The sequence below is a fragment of the Cebus imitator genome, unplaced genomic scaffold, assembly GCF_001604975.1.
Source record: "Cebus imitator isolate Cc_AM_T3 unplaced genomic scaffold, Cebus_imitator-1.0 Scaffold595, whole genome shotgun sequence".
NCBI classification, from domain to species: Eukaryota; Metazoa; Chordata; class Mammalia; order Primates; family Cebidae; genus Cebus; species Cebus imitator.
In genome coordinates this window covers 252,727-265,853 of record NW_016107910.1, presented here as the reverse complement: position 1 = coordinate 265,853, position 13,127 = coordinate 252,727, and the positions used below count along the sequence as shown (strand labels likewise).

The 13,127-nt window shown below is 33.8% G+C and overlaps 1 protein-coding gene across 1 annotated transcript in view; it reads right to left on the bottom strand.

Annotated features, from left to right (window-relative positions):
- RPS6KA6 (ribosomal protein S6 kinase A6) overlaps positions 1-13,127 on the bottom strand; it is a 129,834-nt gene that overhangs the window by 96,675 nt on the left and 20,032 nt on the right. The window contains 2 exon segments of the mRNA XM_017516582.2: positions 85-201; positions 8,204-8,263. Of these exon segments, the coding sequence (XP_017372071.1) occupies positions 85-201; positions 8,204-8,263 (177 nt within the window).

The following is a 13,127-nucleotide window of genomic DNA, read 5'->3' as shown; positions in this document are numbered from 1 at the left end:
AATCATCAGATTTCTATGCATGTTTTCACTTATTTTGCTAAATGATTAGAAGACAAACAAATGAGGGAAAAAAGTATTTATTACCTTTCCAAATGACCCCTGACCAAGAACCTTGAGCAACTCAAACTGTGCAGGATCTGCTTTCTCATATCCTTCTTTAACATGATGAGTAATAGGGATTTCTTTAACAACTCCTTCATCCTGAAAAAAGAAATCCAAACAATACTTGAATCCACTTTCAACATCTTATGATTAGTTCCATTTAAAATCATAAGTCATCATAGAAATAATATACCCAACTCTCTCAATCTAATAGAGAGTTTTATGGGCTCCCAGTATCCTTATTTCCCTGTTTTCTAACACATACAGCACATACAGATGCACCACCACCTTCCCTACTATATAATTTCATGTAAATGAAATGTAAAATGAAATCTATGCTTCAGCCTTCCCTTCCAACTTGGAAGCAATAAAATAAAATTGTTAACAACAGTCTCAAGACCCTTCACTGGAGTGTAACTAATGAGGTTGAAGCAGGAAAAGTCAAAATAAAACCTTGTAAATTGTGGGGTATGACTAAATAACATGACTTCAAGAGCTCTTTTAAACAGTATTTCACTATAGTATTTTAAATGTTTAAATGGTCAACTAACCACAGTAATGAAAAAGAAACTGGCATAGACCAACAAAATCTGCAGAGCCCAAACAAATATTTCCAGGATATGGCCCTGTACTAAAATTTTATATATAAATTATATGCCAGATTTCATGCCACCTGGGTGAAGCAGAAAAGAAGACAGCCAATGAGTGGTTCTTCCCCTTGATGCAGGACTCCACTCAGCTGTGATAACTACATTCAAGTGAGCTGTAATTCTAGTCTCTAGAGAAGTACAGTAGCTAGGACGGAAAAAAAAAAAAGTCAGACATATTACATATCACAAAATAACAGAGTTGGAAGGGATATCTTATCCAAACCTCTGACTATATAAAGAAGAAAATTAAGACTCACGGAATTTAAGTTTACATGACTACTTAATCATAATGCTTGGTACCACTCCATTATACCATACTAACTTTGGTCTGGATGGTAAGACTGTTCTCAATTATTCACCCTTCAATTAAATGATTAGTCAATGGTGACTGTGGCCAAAGTGAATAAGCATATGGTCCCAAATGAATTAGACTTCATGGCAGCTAAAATAACTTCCAAGCCATAAAGGTAGTCAGACATTCACTATCTCAACAAGGGTACCTAGGCAGAGATTTATCTGTGTTAGGAACCACCAGTAAATCAACCAGAAATGAAGAATAACTGATTCTGAAAATATGTCAGATATTTCTTATACATCAAAATAGTATTTCACTAGACCCTTTTAAATAGTGATGGTAATTTATAAATGTTTTTTTTGAAAATAAAAAAATTAAATTAAAATCAAACCTGCTATAAAAGTGAATTTTTCTATTTGAAAGGGGCCCTTTTTAAAAAAAAAAACTCAACAACCTTTTGAAACGCAAATATATATGCTTTGTAGCTAACATTTGGGGACTATATTAAAGTATAATATATGTGTATATACATTTGCAGTATTTATTTATATCAATGTATATTCTTATTATAGAAAACTGAGTTTTCACCACACATTAAGAGTGCAATATGGTTTTCAAAACATAGAAGATTTTTGGAAGTTTTCTCTAGTGCAAAGAACAATAGAGGAAGAGTCAATAGACAAGATGTTTTGTGCCTAGCTATGGTGTGCATAAGCTAAGATACCTTGGCTAAATCATAAACCACTCTCATTCAGTTTTCTCACATGACAAAGGGGTTTTGTTAGATGGGTCACTAAGGTCTCCTCAATGTTTGTGATTCTATATTGAACACAATATAATATTTCCATGTTCAAGAAGGCACTTCAGTTCCCTGCTTATGTTTAGATTATGACTATAAGCATGAATCATAATGGCATCACTTTTTTTTTTAGAAGTGTTAAGAGTTAGGAAACAATTGTACACTAGTTAGTTCACCAAACCTAAGCAAGTTTTCCAAATGAAAATGTTTGTCCAATGCCCGTTTACCATTTATTAATAATCCACACACACCCATCCTCTAAAAATGCAATGTCTTTCCATTTTCAGCAGCAGTACCTTAAAAAGCTCCCAATACAAAAATGCAACTAGATGAGAAAGATCACTTTTCCAGGAGACAATCAACACGAAATGTTACACTGTGTCCTAACAACTTATTATCTTTCTTTCCCACTGGACTGTGGGCTCCTTAATTGCAGGTATTATACCACATTCATCTCTTTATTCCTAATGCTTAGCACAATACTTTTTTGATTTCATGGGGGCAGAAAGACAAAGAAGTCTGCTCAATTTTATAAAAGAAACAGGAAAAAAATATATTTTTTAAAAGGAAGGTAGTGCTTACCACCAAAAAATAGGGCAACTGTGAGATGATGGATATTAACTTGCTTAACTGTAACAATCATTTTGCAATGTATATGAAATCATCACATTATACACCTTAAATATATACAATAGAAAAAGATTTTAAAGGTAAAATTAAACAGTAAGAAATCTCAAAATTATTCTTAAATACCATCTACAAAACAAAAATATGTATATACCCACAATTTCTTTTTAAAAAATATATAAAGAAAATAAGGAAACGAGATTCATTCTGGCTAATGAAATTGTGTCAGCTTTGACTATAACTAAATCTGTAATAACAATATTTCTAAATAAAATAAGCATATCTTCCCATACACTGTGAAGAATATAAAATTTTCCATATTATCCATGGTCAGTATTTTTATTACACTGTGCTGAGTATGTGTTATATTCAACATAAATAAAGGACACAATAACCCCAGAATATTAACTTACTGCTTGGCCATTTGCCTTTATAAATAAAGCCATGTATTCCTAGGCAAACAACTACTACATATTACCAAATTATGACTGTGTGCCTTTAAGTAGACAGTTCGTAATTACCTGGTTGCCCATAAGAATCAGCTGTAGAAGAAATATTCATTTACTACACTTATTTGGGTCCCACCCTCAGAGATTGTGGTTCAGTAGAACTACAGGAGGATGTTAGCATGCTTTTTAAGCCTCACCAGTTGATTCTGACACATGGCCAGGATTGAAAAACACTAGGTATGTCTAAGATTTATAGTTATATAAACAAATATAATATACACACAAATTCATAGACGTATGTACTGACATGCATGTACATACATATATACACATGTGTGTGCATGTGTTTATATATAGCTACTTACCACAAAGGTGTTTTATCATTTCTATGCCACTAGCTCTTTTTTACTCTTAAAGTATCTGACACCCTCCTGTGTCACCAATTCCAATACTTATTCTGTGTTATTCCATCTGCTCCCCACCCCATTCTTGTCTATTGCCTAAAATTTCTCAGCCGTCCCAAGGCTATGCTTATTGATTTTTACTATTATAATGTCACTTCTTGTCATCTGAAACCCTCTTTCTTCCATCCACCTCACTTTCTTCAGCTTCTGCACCATTCCAAAAGCTTGATAGTACTAACAATCTAGCTTGAAATAAGGTTGTAATGTACTTATATGTGATCTATTTCTTTTTTCCTTAGAGTAAATCATCCTTGAAAAATCTCCCTATCCTGGTATGACAAAGTTGTGCTATATCACCTTATCTTCCCATATATACACTCTTATTAATTATTCATTCAGAAAATTAACATTCATTAAGCGCATATCCTATTGTCAGACACTATGCTGCACAGTGGGGATACAGAAATAAACTGTGAATTTGAGGATAGAGAACTTTGTCAGAAGCAACACATCCTTTAAAGAAACAAAAAGATACAAATGTGCTGTGGGCCAAATTATGTCCCCTCAAAGTTAATATGCTAAAATCCTAACTTTCAGAACATCAGAACATGACTGTATTTATGGATAGGGCCCTTAAATAATTAATTAAGGTAAAATGAGGTCATATGGGTGGATCCTAATCCATTATGACTGACATCTTTTTAAGAGGGGGAAATCAGAATACCTACTCCCACAGAGGAATGACCACGTAAAGGCACAGGGGGAAGACTCATGTATAAGCTAAGGAGAGAGGCTTCAGAAAAACCAATGCTGCCAACACCTTGATCTCAATCTTACAGAATGTAGAATCATAGGGAAATCTCATTTCTGCTGTTTAAGCCATCCATCTGTGGTTATTTGGTTAGGGTATCCCTAGCAAAGCTATACATGGTACATAATCTTAGTTGATCTTTGAAAAGAAAGTTCCTACTGTGAAATGAAGGTTTAATAACCTCCAAATATGGACCCCTAGTCTTTCTACATTAAATAACAAATCTGAATCTGAGGCCAGGATCACTATGAGTTAGGTTTTATTATTTGTTTGCAACCATAATCACTGATATACAGAAAAAGTATGAAGGCTCAACCACAACCAAAATAGTATGCTCTGACCTCTATAATCTGTGATCATCTTTTTAATCCAGAGGGTCAACAGTGCTGTAACACTGGGAAAACACACTGCTAAAGTACAAAATGAACTGTCAAAGCTACTATTGCTCCATTCATTTGAAAACTGATTTGCTTAGGAAGATGAAATCACCTGTTAATTGAAAAGAGAAAAAGCTGATGACAACCTAATAGCAATATACTATAACTCAATTACAACAGTTTTCATATGACTGTGGAACTAACCTCCAGAAAACAAATCAAAACAAAATAAAAAGGATTTTTAAAGTCCAAACTTTTTAGTTTTTATTTAACAATAAAACATCCATCTATTCAAACTTATCTGCTTTATTTACAGGTATACAGGCCAGTTTGGTGAAAAGATCACTCTAAAAATTCAAGAGGCATTTAGTTTTGGATCTGTTGAAACGTATATGCAAAGACCTGGAAGAGCAGCTTGATATACCCTTCTCATTCAGTGAATAATCTGGGGTCACTGAAAACCATGTCAAACATTAGCATACTCTGAAAGAAAGCTAAGGGTAAATTACACCAATATAAATGTCAAAATGCCATAAGGGTGAACTAAGCATAACAAAATGATGTACACAATGGAAGGTATCTGAAGAATACGTAGGTACATAAAAGTTTGCATTGATGACTGAAAACCAAAGAATGGTGGCAAACTAGTGCCCACTTGGTTTGGTTTATTCTACTTACGAGGGTCAGCTCCTTAGTTCCCTCATCTACAAATTGGCAATAATAGCTACTCTATTTATTTCAGATATCAGTTACAAGAATCAACTGAGAACTTTGAAAAACACAAAACATCCATAAAAATTGAAGTTACTAAACTTATTTGTACAGATGCTCCTGGACTTACGACAGTGTTATGTCCCAATAAACCTATTATAAGTTGAAAATGCACTTTCAACTTACAGTGAGTTTATCCAAACATAACGCTATAATAAGTTGAGGATCATACTGAGTATCACTTTTGCACCACTATAAAGTTGAAACTCATAAGTGGAACCATCCTGAGTCAAAGACCCTCTGTACTACTTATCTTTCCATACCTGATGGTGTGGCAAAACTCCACTTAATAGTGGATGATCAACATTTTTTAGTTGAACAATAATTATTCATCTGAGAGTTTTGCTTATTTGTAGGACAAGGGTTCCAATTTTTTAAGTGATTGATTGAATAGAAATTAGAAGTAAACATCAGCATTGCAAGAGAAAAATACTGAAGCATAGTAAGGCTAAATGTGCATTAGAATGGGAAGACAAATAGAGGAAGAAAAAAATCCACCATCCAGCAAGAAGGCATTCTCAGCTTGAAATAGTGCCTAACTGTGGTTCCACATGAGTCTAAGTAAAACACACTTATAAAAAAGTATTTTTGAAAGAATTCTTATCAGATATATGTGAAGAATCTTTATAAAATAAGAAATTCAGGGCTGAAAATATCAGAATATCAGTTTTGTTTTTCAAAATATACATTTTCCGTTAACTATGACATTTATATCTCTGCATAATAAAAATATACATCACTTTAGAGATTAAACATGTTGCTGAGCTTACACTAATATAATCAACAACGAATCTAATTGCTAACCAAAACCTCTTTGAAATTTTTAAGATATTGATAGCATTAAAAATATGTATTTTATTTCAGGAAAAACAGATATTGGGTACAGTTTTAAAAATAAATACAAATGGATCATAAACTACCAAATATAAGACAGTTATGCTTATTTTGACAACAAACAAAAAATTAACTCACATCAACCAACTACTAAAGGAGACAAATCATAACATACTTTTTCTAACCTTAACATTGTTGAAAGAAGTAGGAGACTAGGTGGTGAAATATGATATCAGATATAGTTTACCAGTGGCCCATTACCTAATACTTACCATCATAGAGCAGTTTCTACAATCCTACACTATTTTAAAATAGTTAAAAGAAAAAGCCAAACACATAAAAATACACATCAATGATGAAGAAAAAAATCCTAGCTACATATTTAAAATTTTTAAGGGATAAATATATATGGTGTTTTTAATCACTCATATAGTTTTATTGACACAAATTGAGTGTGCTTTAACCATCACACACCCAAAGTACATGGTTTCAAGTTCAGATAACTCAGGCCACAAACTAAATCAAATCCTTGGAAGTGATTCTAGGTCTTTTACTCTCCAAAATTTCAGACTCTACCTTGTAGCCACTGAAGTTGATTGCATAAGACAGATCATATAAACAACTAGCACTGTATATTTTATTGCCTTTCCACTAAAAACTGAACTTCCTGACTTACCTTCTATTAAAATTATGAAGGTAAATATTTGCCAATCACCCTGTGTATGTGCCCTTCAGTTTATGCACCACACACACTGTTTCCCTGTGGTGTGAGGCATGATGTCTTCATGAATTTATTAATGCTAAAGTATAACAAGCAGCCTTCTCCACTGCCTTTAATAGTTCGTTATATCCCTTATCTTTTAAATACCAGCAACATTAATATTACTATTTGTATTAGTCCATATGATCTGTAGGTAAATCTCTAGATAATGGTCTTGATAGTTTACATTTAATTATACTCAAAATTAAAATACATTATTAATATTAAGTAAACTGCAAAAGCTACGAAGACAACATTGTATCTCTCAACTTGTCAATCAAAATGAAAAGTGTTGTAACATGGTTACTATCTGCAGAAATAGTTACATAGAGCATTTCAAAGGAGAGTTTTGGACAAACCCAATTTAAATCCCACTGGTGGTTTCTGCCTGAGCTAATTCCATGTATGAACAAATTTTGGTGGAGAGGGCATCAATGTTGATTTTACCCGCAACCAAATAGAAAAAGGATAATGTCCTCCTTATCTCTTATTTCTTTGGGTCTACACAATATATATGACCAAAAAGGAAGCACACTGCCCTGTGTCTTGATTCTGCTACTAGTTTTATCACCTAGTATAAATCACAAACTCTCCAGGTTTCAGTAATCCACACAATGAAGTATTATGTAATATCTCTGAGGTTCTTTCCAGCTTAAAAAAATCTATAACTCTATGAAACTATCTATAGAAATAACAACCATAAAATAACAACATACATTGAGATGTTGATTTAGTCAGACTCTTCCTAAAAAGCTTAAGAATACTCCCTGTAAAACTAGATCTTGCAAAATAAGATTCTAGTATATAGGCATTGCATAGAATGGTCTAATGGCTAAGCAATCTTTAAAACTAGTTAGAAACTTCTGAAACAATTTACACATAATCCCTTCTAAAAGCCAGGAAATTGATTTTAAATGATTTCAAGTTATGCTTATATAGTTCAATATTTCCAAGTCAGATATCCTTTCTACCCTGAGGTTGAAGATAATCTTCTCAAAGGATTCTATATTTAAGCATAATAATTCAGTTACTCATACACTGTCAAGTGAAAACTTTATCCATTACATTTAAAAGGGGTCAACTGAATAGCGAGTAAATTATGTCTCAATAAAGCTGTTTATTTTTTTTTAAATACATGCATAAGTATTTCTGTCAGGAAAACCTGTCCTGTATTTTAAACTGCAGTTGAGTTATTACTAATTCCATTTGCTTATGAACAACTTACCTGAATATATTTGTTTTGATAGGAGCTTTTCTCCTTTCCCTTTATTCTTTTTCCTTACATGCTAAAAATGTGGCTTAATAAATTAACATAAATACTTACATGACAAGAATCTGCTTCTCCCTCTTCCATTGGCTCATCAACCATTTTAAGACCATTTACCTGAAAAACATTGTTTAAAAATTGAAGTTCAAGAGTATTAAAAAAAGAGTGATAACTAAGCAAAATATAACTCTAGGTATTTCCTTCCACAATTTAACAAGATCCACACTTACTGAAAAACAAAAGGACAAAGGACACATAGAAGTACTTCGAAAAGGAACACTATTAACATGGTTCCCAGATTGTCCTTGAAAACTTTGATTTTCAGAGCTTTATGCTTCATTATTTATTGTTTAGAGCTCTGCAATAACAGACAACTAAGTATATAACCTATGTATTTTCATTAAATTGCCCCCAACCAAGTATTTATGAAAGGAAAAAAATACCACAGAAATCTACCATGGGGGTATATTCAAAGCAAATTAGAATAAGAATAGTTTTATATAATTGCACTGTTGTGAATTTCTCTTTTAATCAGTTCAATTAAACTGCATGAGATACCATACAGAAGAAAGAATAAACTATAGGAGAAAGATGTAAGTGATCATGGAAACAAAATAATGAACATGCAGAGCTCAGTAGGTAATATTACTCGCTCTTTAACCACTAATTCAAGAAAAAGTAAAGTAGAGGGATTAGATCAACGGTCTGCAAACCATAACCCATGAACTAAATCTAACCTCCTGTCTACGTAAAAATTTTACTAGAACACAGTCACACTCATTTGTCTCTATCTTATCTATGGCTGATTTTGCACTACAACAGCCAAGTTGACCAGTTGTGACAGAGACCCTATGCCTGCAAAGGCTAAAATATTTGCTATGTGAACCTTTACAGTTTGCCAACCACTGATCTGAGATGTTTGAAAATCAGGCAACAGGAAAACAACCTAGATAAAAAGATTTTTACCACTGCCCATTTGTAAGTCAACAGAAAAAAAAAAAAGTAAATTAGAGTTTCTTGTGACAGTCAAATGAAATATACTCATTAAGCCTATCACTCCTCGATTATAAACTAAAATCCCTAGGTAGGATAGAAAAAGAAACTACCCAAGGACTCTGAAAATGAAACAATAACAAGTGAAATAGGGAAAATCAAAATTTGAAAATTAACTCTGATGAATTCTCTAGGTTTATTTTCCACCTTTATCTCCTGAATTTGACCAGAGAAGAGACTGAATCATGAGATAACACAGTAGACATCAACAAAAATTCCAAGAAAAATCCCATTTTCTGTACAAAGGCCCAGGAAAAGGTGTACTTTTGAGCCTGTAAACATAAGAAGAATCCAAGATTTCCCATACACACTTTTTTGATGTTGAGTCCATCTGCAAGGCAAGCCCTGATCAAGAGAAAATCCATCTGTCTGGCCAGAGAAAGCAGGAAAAGAGGTCTCTATTATAATAAAAATGTGAGGGTAATCCCTCTTAATTTTTTTTCCCACTCTCTTCTTTACTTCACCCAAAGGCAGCTCCAATAGTGTAAAGTTATGCAAAAGCATAAAAGGCTAAGACTCTAAAAGAAGATCATATTTTTGTCCGGCAGAAGAGAATAAAGGGCCCATGGGAATTGAAGACTGTGGAAGAAATCAGAGAGGACAGAATGGAAAGAGCAGATCCCCTAATTCTGTATATGAACCAACACAAGTCTTGGCAACAACAGCAAACTGCATGTGTGCAGAAAGGACTAAAAAAACACAACAAAGTCTTTCAGTACAGAACTACAGTATCAATCATTGCTCAAATCTCATACTAACCACTGAATTAGCACATCCAATGAGTGGCACATGCAGAGTACTGACCCAAACTCTCTGAAAACTAAATTAACATTAGAACAATTATCCAGAGAGGGCAAGACAGAACTTCAGAGTCAACCAACTAGGTAGATTGCCTGCTGAAACAAACAAACAAATCAACAAGTAACAACTCCAGGATGGTGAACTGTCTGACAAGAATCTTAAAGCAGCTATTATAATTATGCTTTTTTTTTTAATTGTACTTTAGGTTCTAGGGTACATGTGCAGATCATGCAGGGTTGTTGAATAGATACACACATGGCAATGTGGTTTGCTGCCTCCATCCCCCCATCACCTACATCTGGCATTTCTCCCCATGTTATCCCTGCCCAACCTACCCACTACCCACGCTGTCCCTCCGTTGGCTCCCCCCAAACTAACCCCAGTGTGTGATGCTCCCCTCCTTGTGTCCATGTGTTCTCATTGTTCAACACCCACCTAAAAGTGAGAACATGCAGTGTTTGATTTTGTTCTTGTGTCAGTTTGCTGAGAATGATGGTTTATAGATTCATCCATGTCCCTAAAAAGGACACAAACTCATCATTTTTTATGACTGCATAGTCTTCTGTGGTGTATATGTGCCACATTTTCCTTGTCCAGTCTATCGTCAATGGGCATTTGGGTTGGTGCCAGGTCTTTGCTATTGTTAACAGTGCTGCTATGAACATACGTGTGCATATGTCTTTATAATAGAATGATTTATAATCCTTTGGGTATATACCCAGTAATGGGATTGCTGGGTCAAGTGGAATTTCTATTTCGAGGTCCTTGAGGAATTGCCATACTGTCTTCCACAATGGTTGAACTAGTTTACACTCCCACCAACAGTGTAAAAGTGTTCCTATCTCTCCACATCCTCTCCAGCATCTGTTGTCTCCAGATTTTTTAATGATCACCATTCTAACTGGCATGAGATGATCATGCTTTTGTGGATAAAAATAAACACACCTGAATGAAATAATAAAAAGTTCTCAACAGAGAAACAGAAATTATTTAAAAATGTAAGTAATTCTAGCACTAAAAATCATAATATATGAAAATTTTTAAAAATGGATAGGTTCACTAAAAGAATGGAGGTGGCTGACGAAATAGTAAACTTTAAGACAGATCAATAGACATCATCCAATATGAAAGAGAGAGTGAAAATCATGAAAAATAAACAGAGCCTCAGAGACATATGAAACGCTGTCAGACAGTCTAAAATCTATATCATTAACATCCCATAAAAAAACAGAGAGTAGTACTGGAAAAAATCACTTAAAGAAATAAAGGTAATCTCATTCATATGAAATAATGAAAATAGCAAAATATATAGAGACAGAAAGCAGGCTAATGCTTGCTTAGAGCTGCAGTATAGGGAGAAGAAGGTCATAGCTAAAGGGTACAATATTCCTTTTTGATGTGATGAAGGAACTTTAAAAGTCACTGTGGTGACAGTTGTACATATGTGTGAATATAATAAGTACTGGGTTGTATATTTTAAATGGGTGAATTATGTGAATTATATCTCACTAAAGCTGTATTTTCAAGATAAATGATGGCAGAACATTTCCCAAATTTGAAAAAGCATGAATTTAAAGTTTCAAAAAGTTCAGTAATCTCTAAACAGAATAAAATTTTTAAAAACCACCCCAAGACATGTCTTAATTGAACTACTTTAAACCAAAAGAGAAATGGGGAAAAAATATTGAAAGGAGTGAGAGAAAAAAACACATACTACATAAAGGGGAACATCAAACTGGATGACTTCAAATTTCTCATAAGAAACAATGGAGACCAGAAAACAGAGAACATTCACCTGAGATCAGTAGAAACATATTACAACACAAATCTGTACCTACATTTTTATAGCAGCTTTATTTATCATTGTCATAAATTAGAAACAATCAAAATGGCCTTCAACTGATGAGTAAATAGAATACTACTTTTTACTCATCAATTAAAAGGAGAAAACTGTTGATACTTGTAACAACATTGATGAATCTTAAAAGCATTTCTGCTAACTGAAAGAAGCCAAATCCAAATCCAAAAGGCTAAAAATTGTGTGATTTAGCCTAAAGTATAAATATTGTAAGATACTCTGAATAAAGCAAAACTGTAGGGGGAGAACTGGTTCAAGGAATTGGGAGTAGAGGAAAACAAATATCTCTCAGTAATAAAAAATGATAGTATATTGATACATTCAACAACATGGATGAATCCCAAACACATTACTGTAAATAAAAGCGGCAAGATTCAAAAGGCTACATTCTGTAGGATTCCATTTATATGTTATCCTGGAAAACGTAAGACTAAAAGGAATGGAGAAGAAACTAGTGGTTGCAAGGAGTTAGGGAGGGGGCGAGGTTGACTACAAAGAGGCACCACATGGGAAGAGAGAGAGAGAGAGAGAGAGAGAGAGAGAGAGAGAGAGAGAGTATGTGTGTGTCTGTGTGTGTGTCTGTGTGTGTGTGTTATGAAACTATTCCTTGCCTTGATTGTGGTTGTCATTACACAACGCTATACATTTGTTTAATCTCAGAATCCTACATGAAAAGGAGTGAAGGAAAAAATGGAAACCAATTTATTAAAAAGTAAATTACTCAACTAGCATCTTCATTCTTAAAAAAGCCCAATGAAAACCACCAATGCTCAATAGTCGGTAATGATGTCTACTTTGCTAAAAGATCCATCAGTCATTATTTTATTTGATTTCTCTGCAGCATGTCACAGGTGACCACTCTCCTATTTACGTTTTTAGCTTCTGTAATATCATACTCTCATTTTATTTTACTCTAATTTCTTTTACTATTGTTTTCAACATCCTTGCAACACTGTAATTCCTCAGGAAATGGACTAGATCACCCTCATGTCCCACTCCACATTCTTTCCCCAGGCAGCTAATTTACTGACATGACTCATGTTTACTCAGCAACTAACTCTGAGTTCCTGATCCATATATCAAACTGCATACATGACATTTCCACGTTTATATCACATGTCTCTCAAAAATAACCAATACAAAAAGGAAAAGTTGACCCCCTCCTTCTCATCTGCTCTTTCTTTAGGGTTTCCCATTTCATTAAATGATAACACCATCTACCATTTACCTCAACAAAACAGACTATCAGACTATGTGGGATTACAAAAA